The 18937-nt window shown below is 42.8% G+C and overlaps 1 protein-coding gene across 1 annotated transcript in view; it reads left to right on the top strand.

Moving 5' to 3' along the window:
• The window catches only part of LOC147669100 (rho GTPase-activating protein 28-like), a 516960-nt gene that overhangs the window by 416873 nt on the left and 81150 nt on the right, over positions 1–18937 (top strand). The window contains exons 10-11 of the mRNA XM_086948229.1: positions 5297–5379; positions 10695–10892. Of these exons, the coding sequence (XP_086804355.1) occupies positions 5297–5379; positions 10695–10892 (281 nt within the window). The remainder of the gene's footprint in view (positions 1–5296; positions 5380–10694; positions 10893–18937) is intronic.

Below are 18937 nucleotides of genomic sequence, written 5' to 3'. Positions count from 1 at the left end.
GCCATGGGAATCTGCTGGAGAGGATGCAAAAGACTACAGAGAGGCCAATGACCTAGTCAGGTTGCATACGTATCTTTCTAATTGAAGGCATCCAGTACAGAAAATTGCACACTTTACACCAGCTTACCTGCTGGGTTTCAGGGTGGTACAAACTTAAACCTGTCATTGGTTCTTTTCAACATCTATGTAGTTTTCTTCTTTATCTCACAAGTGAGGCAGCATGAATTGTGGTATCAACTCAGTGACATGATGCGACTTTGCTCAGTCTGAAGAGGCGCAACACTTAATCCTAGATACTGTCTTCAGATGGAAAGTGTCGACCCTGCCTCGCTGTCACTCTCAAACCTCAGAATGGACAAAGGCCAACCGGCTGACCCTTGACAATTCCAAATGGTTACAGCAAACACTTTGTTAGCTCTTTGCTTTTCAGTGGACCAGCTAGTGAAGGTATTGCACGCATGTTTGCCCATGGAGTCGTACGTAATGTTGGTATCCTTTTCAGCAAGAACAGGATGACAGAGACAGAACTCCTTACTTGGCTCATTGTTGCTAACCAACACTAGAATAATGGCATGTTTGGACCTTGACTGAAGAGGTTCAGGGCCAATAATGATGGGTATAGCCCTCCTGCTCCAACACTCCAATGTTGTTCTTCTGTTAAATTTAGAACTTTCTGCCCTCAGTGTGTGGAGTGTTCTAATGGCTTTATAGACTTTCTGTCTTGGGCCCCTCGCCTGAGGTTCATGCCTACAACCCTGGGTCAGGGCCTTTAACAATCAGTACAGTCCTTAGCAGTGAGCTATAAAGTTATAATATCACCCCATCTTCAGCACAGCTTCTGATCTGGGGTCTTTTGCTATGCCAGTTTGGTTATATAATTACATTCATGCCAGACTTCTGAAAGTGCATTTCAAAAATTTCCAGACCAAACAAAATTGACCCTCAAACCCAGTCTGAAAACTGAGAGACTAAGAGAAACATTTAAGAACTCCAGTTCCTGTAGATGGAAGAGTAAATGCAGTTTAGCATACTACACACACACACCACAAATCAATAACTCTTTTTAGCCCTCAAAACCGCTAGGACAAATTTGTATCTGTAAGTCCCCCATAGATGCTTAGCTAAGAATAAACTAGTCTTTTTTAATGAAGCAGTGCCAGGCCGATCGACAAATAACATAAAACAGTCTTTTTCCTTGCCACCCTGCGGGATCCTGTGGCAGCGCTGGTTGTTTACGCAGCATTAGCTCTATCGCCTATAGTTGTTAGCCCAATGACTTCCGGCAGGGAAGCAAGGAAATCTAGTAGTAGGTTAAGCCTCTTCACCTGGCTGAAAGGAAATAGGAAAAAACTAAGAGCATCAACTTGCTACCACCTGCCTCAAACCTAAGGCTTGATTATAGAGACCAGATATATATATATTTGTAAATACACTTAGGGGGCATCCCAGTACCACCAACCGGGATTTGCGTGCAATCAAAAAATACACAATTGTGATCCCCTTGGAAATTCCACTTGGACTTTTGAAAGAGCGTTTTTGGAAAGACGCATAGAAATCAATCTGCAGGTGAAGATTTTTCAAAATAATTTGTGTTTTGAGATTTAAGGAGTAAAAGAAAAACCTTGCATTGCATGTTGTTCTATGTAGGTAATTCATATCACCAGTACCAGGCAACGGGTATATTTCAATATATTTTAAATGGCCAGTGGTGTAGTGAGTGTGCCAGGCGCCCTAATGAAGCAAAACATGGACCCCTTGTTTGGTGGTAAAAAAGCCTTAATTGGGGTGCATCAACACCATACACAGCCCTGATATTGGATGCCACAACACCTACTGCTCTAATGATAACTGTGCACCTGTCTACCATATGAATGACATATGCAGTATCATGTGTAAAAGGCATGATGTGCTAGCAGTCATCGCTAGCAGATATAAACAAGCATTGACAAGGCCAATAGGTCTCGCCTATGCAAGAAATATTGGCTTTGTCATTGTGTTTTAGCTATGTTGTACACCAGCTTGGCTGCTGTTCAGAATGGCTAAAGGTTTGTGGATTAGCAGAGAGGGGTGTGGAGTGTTGTGGTGTAAAATGACGTAGACTGGAGTGGTGTGAAGTGTTTTGGAGTGTCGTAGAGTGGCATCAGTGTCATAGAGGGAGAGTTGTAGAATGGCACAGAGTGTCGTAGAGTGGAGTGTCATAGAGTGGAGTGTCAAAGAGTGGAGTGTTGTAGACTGGAGTGTTGTAGAGTGGAGGGGAGTAGGGTGAAGGGGCATAGAGTGTAGTAGAGGGGCATAGAGTGTCATGGCACAGAGTGGAGTTAAGTGTTGTAGAGTGGAGTGGCATAGAGTGTCATATATTAGATAGACTGGAGTGGAGTAGAGTAGTGTAGAGTGGAGTGACATTGAGTGGCATAGAGTGGAGAGGCGTAGAGGGAAAAGGAGTGGTGTAGAGGGTTATCTAGTGGCTTAGATTGGATTAGAGTAGCGTGTCATAGAGCAGAGTGTTGTATAGTGGGGAAGAGTGTCGAGGAGTGTCGTGATGTATCATGAAGGATCATAGAGTGCAGTGTCATAGAGTGGAGGATTGTACAGGGTGATGTAGTGGCGTGGAATCCCGTAGGGTGGAGTGAAGTAGAGTGGAGCGGAGTAGAGTGTTGTAGTGTACAGTGGTTTAGAATGACAAAGAGTGGAGTAGAGTGAGATAGAGTTTCATGTATTAGAGTGGCATATTGTGGAATCACATAGACAGGTGCACAGTGGAAAGGAGTGGTGATGAGTAGAGTAGAGGAGCCTAGACTGCTGTAGTTTAGTGTGGCGTAGAATGTGTTAGCATAAAGTGGAGTGAAGCATAGTAGAGTGGCATAGAGTTCAGCAACATAGAATGCAACAGCATACAGCACAGCACCTTAAAAAGCAGTGACGTAGATTAGAGTGGTGCACAGTAGAGTAGAATGGCATAGAGTGCATTGGGATATAGACCAGGGGAGAAGAATGCAGTGCCGCAGAGTAGAGTGGCATAGCGTGCAGTTGCATATAGTGGTGCTGAGAAGAGTGGCATATAGTGAAGAGTTGTAGAGTTCAGTGACTGAGTAGAGTGGTGCAGAGTAGAGTATAGTGGCATTGAATGCATTGGAGTGGAGCAGAGTAAAGTAAAGTGTAGTGGCATAGAGTGGAGTGCTGCAGAGTAGAGTGTTCTAAGGTGTAGTGGCGTAGAGTGCAGTACAGTACTGTAGAGTAGAGTGTTGCAGAGTGGAGTGGCATAGAGTCAGTGGTGCAGAGTAGATTGGCGGAGAGTTCAGTGGCGGAGAGAGGAGTGTTACAGAGTAGAATTGAGTGGTGTAGAGTGCAGTGAAATAGAGTGCAATGGTGTAGAGTGTAGTGGCGTAGAGTGCAATGCTTAAGAGTTGAGTGCTTTAGTGTAAAGTATAGTGAAGTAGAGTTCAGCAATGTGAGTAGATTAGCTAGAGGGCAGAGCTGTAGAGTACAGTGGTTTAGAGAAGAGTGGGGTAAATTACAGTGGCCTAGATTAGAGTTGTGCAGAGTGAAGTACAGTGGCACAGAGTGCAGTGGCGTAGCACAATGTAGATTGCAGTGACATAGAGTACAGTGACGTAGACTGGCATACAGTGGAGTAGTGCAGAATGGAGTAAAATGCAATAGTGTGCACTTGTGTAGAGGGCAATGGCATAGGGTAGACTGTTTCAGAGTAGAGTGAAGTGGTTAGAGCTTAGTGTTGCAGGGTAGAGTGGAGTGGTACAGAGTAGAGTGCATTGGTGTAGAGTGCCTTGGCGTAAGGTGCAGTGTTGCAGGGTAGAGTGGCGTAGAGTGGAGTGGTGTAGATTGAAGTGGTGCAGAGTAGAGGGGCTTAGAGTGCACTGGCATACAGTATAGTGGTGTAGAGTAGAAAGGCGTAGAGTGAAGTGACACAGATTGCAGTGGCGCAGAATGGAATGGTGCAGAGTAGAGTGCAGTGGCATGGAATGATGCATAGTACAGTGGAGTGACATGGCATAAAGTGGAGTATGCATGGTGTGGTAGCGCACTGCCATTTCAGACAACATATTTTCAATTAAAATGACCCATACAGTTTTACTCAGTAAAGTATTTAGTGCACAAACGATGTGTAAAAATGTCAGCACCTAGAGTATTCATTTGTTTTGATTGTATTAAAATATTTGTTTCCACCACATTTCAGAATTACTAAAAAATTTACTTTATTTGTGCTTTCCTAGTTCTGATATATTCTGAAATATCTGCACAGTTCATTTACAGACATTTAAATGTTGTTGTGTGCTATTAAAAAGCCATTCCTTTCAGAGCAAGATTGTCAGATAAATGTTCTCACTTTCAAGTCAGACAAAGAAAAGTAAACACCAAGCTTCCTTGGAAGGCAGAGCCTGACATTTGACCTCTGTCTTTGAATGCACAGCAAATGTGACAAGATAAGAACAAGATTTAAAAGCTTGTTTAGAAAAGCAAGCACTGTAGAATAATACAGTAAACAGGGTATGCTCCACGGGAGGGACAGACTCAAGCTGGACAACCTAAAACAAATAAAGTCAGCAAATAGAAAGTAAGCAAATATGAGTTAAAAACACAAAGTCACTGGTAAGCAATGGTTGGTATGCATTCATAGGGAAGTTTCCTGAATGTCCTCAAGATGTCCTGAGCAAATCAGACAGCTGCTCTGTCTAGTAGGCTTCGACCTAAATATCTGACTACATCAATTGTCCTGCACATGACCTAGAGTAAAAAACTGTCAAGGAGGCACCAGTATAAAAGACAATACTTATTCATAGCTGTAGAACGATATTATCAACTTGACAGCACACAAATAAATAACAAAGTGAAATAGTGAGGGCATAAGTGATTTGGAAAAAACTAGCCAAGTACAAGCTGGTTGGTCATCTTTAAGCAGATAAATGGCTAAGTACGAAATATATTAAAAAGTCAAATAAAACAAGATACTTACCTTATAAAAGACATACTTTATATATATGTATGGGTTTGCAAATGTGCTTAAAGAAGTCAGCCAGAAGAAAAAAGCAAGTAACCCACAACTTCACCCTGTATTTGGGGGGATTTAGAACAAGCAACATTTCGGCTATAATCTGCCATTTTCCTGCTGTGCTGAATTAAACACAGCAGTAACATTTTCTCAATTGATAGTAAATTACACATCTGATTCATTTTCACACAAGCTGTATCATATGCTAATTTATGCTTTTCTAATGAACTCCTGTTATGAATGGTTTTTGAATTAGCTTCATGTTTTGGGGTGTTATTATTCCCTCAGAAATCTCCAAGATCAAATTACAGCTGCAAGCCCTGCATCTCTTAATCATGTTGCTGCCCGATGCCAACAGGGATGTTGCCAAGGTAAGCGTACTATAGTATAGCATGGCCAATGTTCTCATTTCCTCATAATATTGAGTAATTTGTGTGAATCCTCTTTAGAATGTGTGCAGATGAAATGACTGTAAAGGCAGCCAATGTTGAGGCCTCTATTTAGCCTGTCTACATCCCAGCTGGTTTGCACCTGTATATTGTGCCACTTACAAAAGGTAAAATTGTTGATTGTAAAGTGCTAAAAGTCCCGAGCAGTGGCTTCATTTCACCAACACTATAGTGGCGAAGAACTGACACTGTACTGCGTTTGGCCCCTGTGACATCACATATCTTTGCATCAGATGTTCGAAAGCCATGGTGCCATTTGAAGTGGCATCACACAGCCCTTGATTCTGATGACACAACAAAACTCCAATATGATATGTTTGCGAAGGATATGGATCACACTGTATTCCTGTCAGTCGATATTTTGTTTACGCTAATCGGGTACCACAGCATCTGTCGGGACCTCAGATGTATGCACTTGAGATTCATAGAACTTGAGTTACTGACAACTGAAATAAAGACATGCATCAACCTGCTGCACACATTAAACCATGCACTAAATCATTGGTTAAGAAGATAGTTTATCATTTGCTTCCTACACATCCTCTGAATGGGAATCTTTCATAAATGTGGTAAATCCAGATGGGAGAGCTTGTGGAACATGTGTGGTGCATTGGTTCATTCTATCACCTGTGCAGCTAGGAGATCGAAGGCCGTATTATGAAAAGTGCTCAGGAAGTGGAATGGGCATGTGCGCCCGCTTTGCACGCCCCTGTAGCTCTTTGGTATTACAGAAATTGTAGCAGATGCTTCTGCGACCCTTTCTGTAATACAGATAGCGCTGTTGCACATATAGCAGCAGTACTGTCGCCTGAAGGTGTTCCCTCATTTGCATGGAGGCATGGCTTCATGCACATGAGCAAATCCCTTTGCCTCTGCGCCATCGTCATAATATAGAAGTGGGTGCAGAGGCAAAGAAGCTGACAGGAAGTCCACTGTAAGTGCGGCCCGTAAAAGCAGTCCTCTGGAAGTGGGAAAGGGGGCCTATGCCCCCCCCCCCAGACATCCCCTTGCAGGTGGTACAGTCAGTCACTTCACCACCTGCAAAGGGGTCTCTAATCCCCCTTAAAAGTGCAGACAGGCCTACATGGTGAAACACGAAGCGGCTGCCTCTGAGCTGCTCCGTTTTTCACTTGAATGCCTTGCCCCCAGGGCAGCATGACTTCACGACCGCCCCGGGGGCAGCACATTCAATGTAATAGGGCGCGCTTTGCGGCTTATTTACGAGCCCCTTGCGCCACCAGTGGGTCACTTTTTATATAGCAAAAAAGGGATGCACGGGCAGCGCAAGGGGCTCTTAAATAAGTCCCCTTCCCTGTCTGTGCCCGGCGCACCTGCTTTGAGGTGCACTCTGGCACATACAGTGAAACTGCACCCTTAGATTTATAGGGCCCATGGGTTCTTATCAGACTTCCTCACTTCTCCACATCATTTTATTTCCATATTCCTTAGTTCCTCTGTCTCCGACAATCCGTTCCATTTTCAAACTGACTAAAAACGGTATATAAATGGTATATTAAAAAATGAAATTTGCTTATGGGTTCTGACCTCCCACACATCACAAAGTGAGTGGATGGGTAATGAGAGTAGAAAGAAATACCATTAATGTTGGGCACAGACTCTGCCTCAGACTGTGCATAGAATGTTTGCGCCACAGATCCTCAACACCAGTGTCAGAAGACATTAACCTTTATTCAAAAAGCCTTTAATGGATGTAACCCTATGTAAATGATTTTATTCCTGCATATTTCTCTGCCACAAGTAGGCGTGGTCTGTTTTGTAAGTTTGAGAATGAGCACAACATGTCAGCTTTTGGGCAGTCGCAAACTCCTCTCTGACCCTCACTCATCCTGGATACTGCCAGAGTTTTACTCGAACAAAAAGGCTAAAGTAACTCCCCCTCCAAAGGTGGGAAGGGGAATGGGATAACCCCAAACGTAAAGCCTTGGTGGGTTAAGGGAAAAAGGTTCTTCATTGGAAAAAGTTATTAAAAACCGGGTAATTGCTAAATATGTAAATGGCAAGTCCTAAAATTGTTCCATGATTTTTCCAGTAGTTCACTAGAAAACCAGGCATACTACTTATGATCTTTGTGGAATGCAAAAAGCATGTAAAAGTACGTTCACGTGGAGGTGCAAACGTGTGCATATACTTGTATCGTTGTGTGAATAATGCCCATTACGTGCAAGGATCTGATTCTCACTGGGACCAAAACTAGGACTGACTTTCAGGATAGCTATCACTGAACCCCACTTTCCTAGTGCAATCATCCGTCTCTAGCTGCATTCAGAAAGCGCAATTGAAGTGGGAGCTAAACACAGACAAAATATGTAGTGTGACTTGAAGAAAGGGTTAGATAAACTAATAGATGCACAATCTGGTCGAGCTGTGCAGAATTAAAGACACTCTAGAGGAGGAATTCTGTGGACTCAATTTCTTAGTTTTTTAAGCTAGATAGTTATATGTAATCAGATGTGCTAATATTCTGTTGCAGGTAAAATAACAAATGTTGTTATCGAACAAATAACGATCAGAGCAGTCAAAGTTGCCAGACTTTTGAGCAAATGTCAGGCGTTATGGACACTGTGGCTGATTTGTAACAGGATAAGCATTTCTGAGAAACATATTTATCACTGGAGTTCCTGAAAAGAAACCAAACAATTATACACATCAGCAGAAAGGAGAAAAAAATGTACTGTCTTTTTATGAATATAACTGGGAACAAATATGAGCCATTTAAACTGGGAAAACTACAGACGTGAATCCTTTGGTTCAGGTCGCCTTGTATGCAGGGGGCTCATGAATCCCCCACATATGCAGCTCGATAGGGGCAGTGTATCGGGGTAAATCTCTGTAACTTGAAACATTTAGTTTCTTGTGTATAGCTTCTTGAACTTGCTATAAAAACAACATCTTGCAGTTGAAGGAGGAAGGAAGGGCTGGTGGAGAGACGGACAATCCGATGAAGAGGATGGATGGATGGATGCAGAGATGAGTGGGTGGAGAGGGGTGGGGAGATCAAAGGATGCAGAGGCAGATGGGGAGCGTCAGAGGGCTAGAAGTCGAGAAGGAAGGAGGATGGGTGGATAGAAAGAAGGCTGAGTGGAGAAAAGGATGGATGGAAAGGAAGAAAGGTGGGTGGGTGCGAGAAGTATGGGTGATGGATGAAAAGGAAGAAAGGAAAACTACATAGAAGGCCGGAGATAAGGAAGGAACGTCCTATTTCACACCCAGTAGATAAATGTGGAGATCTATGTATGCAGGCAGACACATCGACTTACGCACACTCAAAGAAACACACCCGTATGCACAAGCACACACAGACATTTTAATATATCTTTTTACAAAGCTGATTAGCACATTCTTGCTTATTGTCTTCTTACATGACAGGTGCTATTACCTATGTCAGTGATACTCATTTGCTGACTATGCAGACACCTCTGCAGCAAAGCTCAGGTTCATAATGTGCTAGTCTGTGGCTGTGCATGGGGCTTCCATCCAGCAAAGGACCCTTGAGGCTTCTTAGGCCAGTCATCCTGCAGCTCTTTCTGGTATGATGCAGGCTCTACCCTGAACATGTACACACACTCTTTAATGCCTGTCATGCACCAATCAAACACTGAAACAGCCTCTCTATAAGAGGAGCAATACTCAGGGCAGCATCGACAGCAGTGGTGTAGTTTGGTTTCACAATCAGAGTGGGAAGCAAAGTTGCACTGTAGGTGGTGGACTGAGTCTGTGATGCCTATGCTCTTTCATAGCTCTTTTATCACCTCTCAAGCAGTGTGAATGCACAGAAGGGATGTAAAAACGTTTAAGGTAAAAAATACGGATTTGGAAGGATTTTCATATAGAATTACGCATCTTTTTTACGCTAGTTTTTTACCCATGGCGTGCGAAATCCGCGTAATTAAGCGAAATTTCAGCAAAATGACACTTAATTTCGCAAATTGCAAACCCGAAAATTAGCACAATATTTTAAACGGACATGCGCCCTGGTGTCAATTTTGGATGAGAGGGTAAATTTCAAGCCAAAAAAATGCTGAAAAAGCAAAAGAAACAATGGCCACTAATGTTCTCTTGTTCCCATTTGTTTGTGGTCAATTTTGACTGTGAATGACATGTTTGCAGTACATTTTACTGTGAATGATGCGTAAATACACCATGCAGAATATTGGCAGAATTTCTGGAAGTTTATGTAACAAGCATAATACAATATTTCCGAAATCCCACAAATTATGCTGGCATAATTTACATTTCACCAAGACTTAGTCTTTTCATATGACCTCATAACTCAATCTTTCTTGGCCAAGCTTTCTACAAATCTTTTTAACATGAAGTGTGCCAGCGATGCACTGGCAATATAATAAATGCATAACAGTACAATTATTTCTAAATATTGTACTTTGTCACTATCAAATATTCTGACGCCTAAATGTAAAACGCAGATGGAGTTTACAATATAGACTTTAAAATAAAATTGTTCATGGACATACCTCTTTATACTTTAATACTGAAGAACCCCACACAAGGTTATAATTGGAATTTACCTGATTACTCTCCTATCAGAGCTTGTCAACATGTTTTTGCATTGTTCAATTTGAAGCCTCCTTCAGAACACTTGTATGGATTTTAACTACTTATATTCAGCCTCTTGTTCTGGCTTCTAAAATAATTGGGTGCTCTTAGCGTGAGAGGTCTAGTCTGCATAGCAAATTAATTGTGCATGAACATTGAAACATTAATTACAATATGACTTGCGTTACACATGTTCTGTGTATTACAACTGTGTTCCTCAAATGCACATTTTATAAACTGGCCAGCCCGTCACTCTGTTTTTCCGTTTATATGTAGTACCTATGAACTATGTTGTTAAAAGTATCTACTTAATTGTTCTTGATTGTCAGTCATTGATTTGGGAGTAATTTATGCCCCACTCTTTGTCATTACTTACTTCTTTGTTGTCTCATAGACTAGTTAGTACTTCTCTTTTTACCTCTCTTTTATGTGGAGTGAGCATAAGTCAAAAACATCAGTTTTCAATTTAGTTTCACAATATCTCATTCATGGCTCATTCCAAAATATTCCGAATCAATATTTAATATCAATATTTCACAACTTGCTACCGGTGTTGATGCGTATGAGGAAAAGTGATATCATATTCAATTAAAGGTGATATTGTTTTAACTGTAATGGCTTTTGTTGTTCCAAATAATTGAGAAGTGTTTTCATGCCCACAGGCCTTGCTGCAATTCCTGAAAAAAGTTGTTGCCAATGAAGACAAGAATAAAATGAGCTTGTGGAATGTGTCCATGATCCTCGCACCAAATCTGTTTATGTGCAAAGGCAAGAGTGCAAACCAGGAAGAGATGAAGGCCGCTGCCTCGACCGCCCACATTGTGCGACTTTTGATAAGGTACCAGGACATCCTGTGGACGGTGAGTCATACAGCGCGTTCAGCAGTCTTTGCGGGGCACAAGGACCATTCAAGATACATGGATTGATGTAGGTCAAATAAAGGACAAACCTTGTTCCCCCTCCAAAAAAATTCTTCGACTGTGTGCAATCATGAGTAGTGAAGAACCCTTGTGCGAGAATTGGTGGTGAATCATCATTCACATCTGATGGGTGTTGGAGGTGGGTGGGTCAGAGGTAAGAGAAGAGGGCCTGCCAAGGCTCCTATCAAAAACCTTTCCCAAAAGAGAAGCTTGTCCTCAGCTTGGTTTCAGTTATACAATTTGGAATCTCGTTTGGGCAAAGGGATATTTCTGTGAAAGAATGAATGCTCCCCTGAGCTCAAATGTGCAACTATGTTAAACGTTCTACCTATAGGCCAGTGCAAGCTTCAGGTACACACAAACACATGCCAGTGCACAAGCACACATTCAGGTAGTGCAGCAATGGATACTAGAGGACTGCCATAGTCTGAGCCTGATCAGATACAGAGACCTCTTAACAGAGGCAGCAAAGGGGTAAGGCAATTCCCCTGCCCCCCCAAACACAGCGAAGGCAGCACGAGTGCAATCCATGCTCATAGACATGAAAGAGAAAATAAGAATGAACAGCACTGCAAGCTTCCCTCTTACACACATGCACAAGGGTGAACAGATAAAGCCGACCTCACATATGCCAGATATTGGTGCACTACTCATACACTGTGAAGTTACATCACAGATAGGAGCAGTTTAAATGTCCCTCTTTATTATGTACACACTAGGAGCCAGATTTATCAAAATGTTGTGTTGCCCTTGCGTCACACAAGGTAACGCAACTCTAAAGTCAGATTTACCAAGCCATGCAAGGCCATCTTGCATATACCTGCGGTGCTTGGTAAATCTAGAGTAACACATGCATTGCAAGCCACTGCCTTGCATTACTCTGTCCCAGGGAGGCGTTCCATGGGTTGAGTTTGGGAGCTCCCATGCATCCTCCCTTGAATTTTGGCACATTCCCAGATTCACCATGTGTGGTAGACCTGGGAATTCCTCAAAAGGCTGCATCTTCCAAGCAGATGTGTAACGAGGAGAAATATATTTCTCCTCGTTTTTTCTCTTTCTACGTGTGCTGCATACTGCAGCACACGTAAAAAAGGAAAAAGCTTCAGAGCATTTTTTTTGTGCAGGAAGGTGTCACTTCCGGTCAAAAACAATCTTGCCTGCATTGCAGACAACCTTGCATCATGACAAAAGGGTGCCTGCATTGGCGATAGGCAGACAAAAGTGCTTATGCGCAAGGAGAGGACAGGAATGTGCATATAATGTGAAATATGAGGCATTCCTGCCCTCACCCTTTCACACAGCGGAGCACAGCATGGTGACCTGCTGGGTTGCATTGCATCATGTGAAATATTGATAAATTGCCCCAGTGGCATGCAAGATAAATTTCCCCAATGGCATGCGAAATGGGCTCAATTTTCTTTTGTGTAATTGCATGAAATTTCAGGAAAATGATGCAAAATTATACATAATTAGGCAAAACACAAATCCATCTTTTAGGGACATATTTCAAAGCAAAATTTGTCATTCGGTCAATTGTTTTTATGGTAAAGAATTAGCTTGAAAAACATAGTTGCTGCTAACAACGGCGGCTCAAATTCTGTTTGTATCTATTATTGCCATGCACTTGTGCTATATTTTTACCAAATTTGCCATTAAATTACGGGTATTATGGCTCAATTTCGGGAATTTTGTATAACAAGTGTACCGTGAAATTTCCAAAATTAACCAAATGATGCCAGCTTAATTTAAAATGTTGCTCATGCCTAGTACACACACCCACCAGGTACAGGGCAGTCACTCATTTTCTTGACCAATACCATGTATAGATTATCTTTCTGAAGTCTGTCCGTAGATGTTCTTGGAGGGAGTGATTCGCAAAGTTTCTCTCATGACCTCATGTAATTGAACACAAATGCTGAGCGGTTGCCCAAGTGCGCAGCTTAGAGAGAACAGTGATGGCAAACCATCTACCCGATATAAACATTCTAAGGAAGCCATGGCCATAGATGTCCTAAAACAAAGGTGGCCATGTTCACAGAAGTAAGGAAATTGTATTTTTTTACTTATAAACTTCTTTGTATAACAAAAGCTCAGAAATATTTAGTTGAACTGTCAGAAACAGTATACTAATTGGTTTATAAGGGAGGTCTACAAGGCTAAAAGTCCGATAAAAATAGGTAGGACCATGAATGTGAAGTTTAAATTAACTTGAACTTTTACACCAAAGTTGATTTTTATTAAAAGAAGGTTCCTTCCCTTTTCAAAACGCTGTAAATATCCAATAATATGAGCATGCCATTTTAATAAATCTATATTCATTTACTTTTGAAAATGACTGGGACCTCTCCATCACCCCTAGCGTTGAACATATTTGTGTGACACTGCACTGGCTCATCAGCCACCACTTGGAATTTCAGATGCACACAGTTGACTCAAAGATGCATTTCAGGCAAGGGAGGAAGCCAGAAAAACAGACCAGAAAGAGATATCAAATGGCAGCATCACATCACTCATTGGATGCCTAGAGAGCTTACTTTGCCTCAGTGGCTTCACAAGGTGGCAGAGGAACACAACACCACCACCCAGCTGGCCATTTTCCCTGGTCCAGGCCAAGCCACTACTCAAAAAGCGAGAAACCTATGTGTTTTGCAGCATGAATCCTTTTCTGGTTTTGCATGCTGTGCATTATTTTGCCATCTAGTGGTTGGGTCCTCACTTGTCTTTGATTGTTTTTTTTTTTCTTCTTCTTGTTTTGGTCGCAGGTACGTCCCTTGTGTGATGCCAGACGGCACCCTGGAGGTCGTTGTGCGTGGTAGCGATCTTCAGATAATTTTTTCCTCTATTGGGTCTGGAAGCAAGACGGGACGCTCTGAAATTTTTGCTGGAAAACCCCTGAAAAAGAAGACAAAGTTGAGAATCCGAGTGGCCTCCACCGACCATCGACATTGCAAACAGAGATAAGAACCGAACTCTGAGATTGACATCACAACAACAACAGAAGACTTTAAATTTGACCAATGGCGAGGTAGAGGCCATGCAAAATACCCCCTTCAAATTCTGCCCGAGTGTCACCACAAGTTTGCACAACACGATCCACACGGTGTGTGCAACCTCTGCCTACCCACAGACCTGTGAGGCCTGCGTGAAGTTCCAAAAACCCTGAGAACAACCCGAAAGCAGAGAGAGGCCAACTATGCAATGATGTCCCATGCCCTGAAGAAAACTTCCCTGAAAGACCTAGGTTTTTCCGGTGATGGAGAGGATCAGGGAGTGCCGGCAAAATCTACGCAGGAAGGATCGGATGTCGAAATTCTAGGAGGTGACTCCGAAAAACTGCACCCCCACAAGAGGGCGGGCAATACAGGGAAGAAGACTGATAAGGTAAGCCACCATGGACATCCGTCGGAACCGTTGGGCCACGAAAACAAGGCACAGCTAAGGCAGCCCCGATACTGAAGAAAAAGGAGATCGAAGGCCAGCCGCGATTCAAAGAACCCCACAGAATCCTAACAAAGGGCACCGGTGAGGGAAAATCACCCAAAGCATCGAAGACAATGGTATGAACATGATCCCCTGAAGGGAAGCCTAATGCCATCGAAGCCAAAGGTAGCACAAACAAGAAAAGGAAGTCTCCAGTCTCCGACGCCGAGAGAGCCCTCGAAGTCGAGAAAAAGAGAAAATGTCTCAAAGCTGATATGGCAATGCTCCTCCAGAAGAAGGAGTTCGACACTTCACTAAAGGGCTTCCGGATTCCGAAGGTCCCAGTCACCAATGCAGACAATGTCGATGCCGAAGGGGAATAAGAGGAGATTCTCTAACCACCTCCAACCCCCGAACCTCGCAATGAAGATATCGAGGATTACATAGACGCTCCAGAAGAGGAAAAAGCCTCAGAAAATTTTGAGGACTCATGGAATGACCTCGACACCGAAAGTCCCGAAGAGGAGATATGCTGCGATCCCTCGAAGGCATCTCCACCAGATAATGTCGCCTCCTACAACAGCCTTGTTAAAAGGGCAGCAGACACTTTTGGAGTTCCCCCTCGAGGAAGAGAAGGTAGACACATATTTCCTCTTAGAAACACTTGTTCCAGCCAACAAGAGGACACAATACTTGCCTATGCTACCGAGCATACTAGATCAAGGCAAGGAAGCCTTCAAAGAATCAGCCTCCAGCAAAGGGGTAACACCAAGGGTCGAGAAGAAGTACAAAGCCTCCTCCAAAGACCCTAAATATATTCAAGGAAACACAGTGACTGACTCCGTCATCGTCACTACGGCCAGTAGAAGAGCAAATGTTCTCAAACACTGGACCACCCCCAGAGAAGAAAAGCAAACGGATGGATATAGTGGGGAGAGAGATGGAAAAAGAGGTAGCAATGCAGTGGCACATCACAAACTCAAATGCCCTGCTGAACAGGTACGGACACCAGCAATGGGAGGACACATAGGAGCTCATCAACAAACTGTCCGAGTAGGACAAGAAAAGAGAGAAGTACATTGTCCAGGAAGGCAAAACATCGCAAGCACATGCCTGAAATCTGCACATGATGCAGCAGACAAATGTGCACAGGCACCACCCTAAGAAGACGTGCCTGGCTTAGAATTTCTGATTTTAAGCAGTAAGTTTAAACCTCTGTGAATAACAGGCCTTTCAAAGGGGAGGCACTTTTTGGAAAGGAGGTGGACAAATCTCTCCAACAAATCAAAAAAGATACCAAACTGCAATAACTATGGGAGCCCTGCAGTAAAGAAGTACCTTCAAAAGTGGTGGTTTTAACAACAGAAACCCCACAGGAAGAGGAACATGTGTTCAAGGGCAACACATGTCACACCAACAACAAGATGCCAGGGGAATAGTCAACCAACTAGCCAACAAACAGGATATCAAGGTTGGCAGTAACTGCTGAAGCAGTCCTTTCGAGGAAGAGGCATAGGTAGAGGCTAGACCTCTAGAGGGAGGGGAAATGTTACTAACAGACTCCTACACAGAGAAAGGCTCAAACCCAACACCAGTGGGAGGCAGAATAGCACAATATCTGCAGCAGTGGTGAAAAATCACCACAGAAAATTGGATATTAAATTAGGTAAAATACAGGTATTGCATAAAGCTCACAAAAACTCCACCTGCAGACCCACCAAAAATAAAGAGGTTCCTCAAATCAGAACTCACACAATTGAATTCATAAATCGAAGATCTCTAGAAACAAGCAATAGAGTTGGTACCAAAAGGATAGTTCTTCAAAGGAAATTGCTCAACATATTTCCTTTTGCCCAAACAGGACCTATCAATAAGACCAATCCTGAACCTAAGGTTCATAAACAAGTTCATTTTAACACAACAATTCAAAATGACTACGCTTCAAGAGATAATCCCACAAATTCAAAAAGGGGATAACATGGCCACAATAGACCTCAAGTAACGCCTATTTATATATCCCGATGAACAGGAACCACGTAAATATCTCCAGTTCCTACACAAAGGAACACACTATCAGTTTAAGATACTTCCTTTCGGAATAAAATCAGCACCACGTGTCTTCACCAAGTGCCTAGCTGCAGTCGCAGCACACCTGCAAAAGGGTAGAATGCACGTCTACTCCTACCTCGACGGCTGACTCATAAAGGCAGGTACAAAGCAAATATTTCTCTGCCACATTCAAACAGCAATCCACATGTTACAAAAACTAGGCTTCTCAATAAATCACAAGAAATACCCCACAAAGCAAGAAAGAGAAAAGACTTTTCTAGGTGCAAGACGAGACTCAAAGAACCCACAGGCTTACCCGACGCAGAAGAGGATCCAAGCTGTCAGACAAGAACCCACACTCTACTAGAAGGGCCAATCTCTGACAGTGAGGAGAGTCATGAAACTCAAGGGCATGATGGCATCATTCATCCCACTCATCCCTCATGCCCGCCTACACATGCGCCCATTGCTTATCAACAACTGGTCTCAAGCCACATGGAGTTGGGAAGATCTAGTGGTTGTAACACACAAGCTGAAAGCAGACATACAATGGTGGGCATCCAACAACATAGCACAGGGCAGACTTTTCAAGAACCAAACTCCATCTGTGACGATCACTACAGATGCATCCCTCAACGGATGGGGTGCTCACTTCAAACAACTGAAATTCTAAGGTCAATGGAACCAGCAAGATTCCATAAAACACATCAACTACTTGGAAATGAAAACAGTATTCCTAGCATTGAAAGCATTCCAGAAGCATATTAAAAAAGGACTGTCTTGATTCAAATGGATAACACCACCACAATGTTCTGCCTCAACAAACAGGGTGGTACGAAATCATTCCTGCTAAGCACGCTAGCACAACAAATCTGGCAATGGACAATCTCACAAAAGATCAACCTGTGAACAATACATCTACCGGGAGTATACAACACAACAGCAGATATTCTGAGCAGGCAAAACAACTGCTTCCATGAGTGGGAATTGAAGCAGAAGACAGTAAAATACATCTTCAAGCTCTGGGGAACCGATAGACCTGTTTTCAACATTACAGAACAAGAAATGCCAGTTCTTTGCCTCAAGGTTTCATCACCATCTGTCAAAAGGGAATGCCCTGTCACTAGCTTGCTCAGGGACATTTGCATACGATTTTCCACCAATGCCCCTAATTCAAAGAGTACTGGGAAAGGCAAGACAACTGGGGACACATCTAATTCTCATTGCCCCACAATGGCCCAGACAAACATAGTATTCAAATCTGCTAGAACTGTCCAGGGGACAAATAATCAAAATCAGAGCGGACAAAGATCTGTTGACAATGCAACAAGGCCAAATCTTTCATCCGGAACCAACAATGCTACACCTAGCTGCTTGGCACCTGAGTACGTAGAGTTTAGTAATTTCAACCTGCCTGTACAAACAATGAAAATACATGTAAATCCACTAGGACAAACGTATTATAAAAACAAGTTCACGGTTCCTTCCAAAAGTGGTATCCAAAAATCGCCTAAATCAAAGCATTCTCCTTCCGGTTTTCTTCAAAGACCCAAACATTAAAGGAGAAAAAAGCCTCTATACCCTGGTTGTAAAGAGAGCACTTCTCTACTACCTACAGAGAACAGAACAAACAGGCAAATCTAAACTGTTGTTTGTTGGTTACGCACATACTAACACAGGGACACCGGTCACAAAAGCGACAATCTCACAGTGCATAGTCCAAACCAACCAAGTATGCTATACAATGGCCAACAAGGAATTAACGGTACAACCAACAGCTCACTCCATCAGAGAAAAGGGAGCTACTCTGGCATTTATGGCCAATGTGCAGCAGCTACATGGGCATGACCACACACCTTCACCAAACATTACTGTGTGGACATACAAATGAATAAGGAAGCACAAATAGGACAGAAAGTACTTCAACACCTGTTCGCAAAGTCTTCCTCTTACCACAGTCTCCCCAGGATGGGAGAAACCGATACGTAATCTAATGCATAGTATGTGAATCCAGAAAAGGATTCATGCTGCAAAACAAAATGGTTACTTACCAGTAGGCGTAGTTTTGCAGCTTGATGAATTTTCTGGATTCACATGCGACTCACCTGGCCTCCCCTACAAAGAATACAAACAGGTGGGGAAACAAGTTATAATAACCATCTAAAGAGCCATCTAAAGGACTATAGACTCAAAACATAAAAGAAAAAAGAATCAGAAGATGGCTACCACGCACAATGACTTCAGGGCGCCAATTGACGTCACACAAGGGATTTACCTGGCACCAAGTAAGTGGTGGTCGACAACGACCAAAACAAGAAAAAATACAAAAAACAGACAGTTCCAGACCCAACCACTAGATGGCAGAACAGTGCACAGCATGTGAATCCAGAAAACTCAGCAAGCTGCAAAACTACTTCGACTTGTAAGTAACCGTTTTGTTATTTGCAAAAATGATCTTCAGCCGTCTTTCTCATATTAAGCTAACTTAGCTGTTAGCAAGTGTCCCTATATACAGT

Source organism: Lissotriton vulgaris, unplaced genomic scaffold, assembly GCF_964263255.1.
Source record: "Lissotriton vulgaris unplaced genomic scaffold, aLisVul1.2 SCAFFOLD_789, whole genome shotgun sequence".
NCBI lineage: Eukaryota > Metazoa > Chordata > Amphibia > Caudata > Salamandridae > Lissotriton > Lissotriton vulgaris.
The sequence above is the reverse complement of the archived record's forward strand: the minus strand, read 5'-3'. Positions and strand labels throughout refer to the sequence as shown.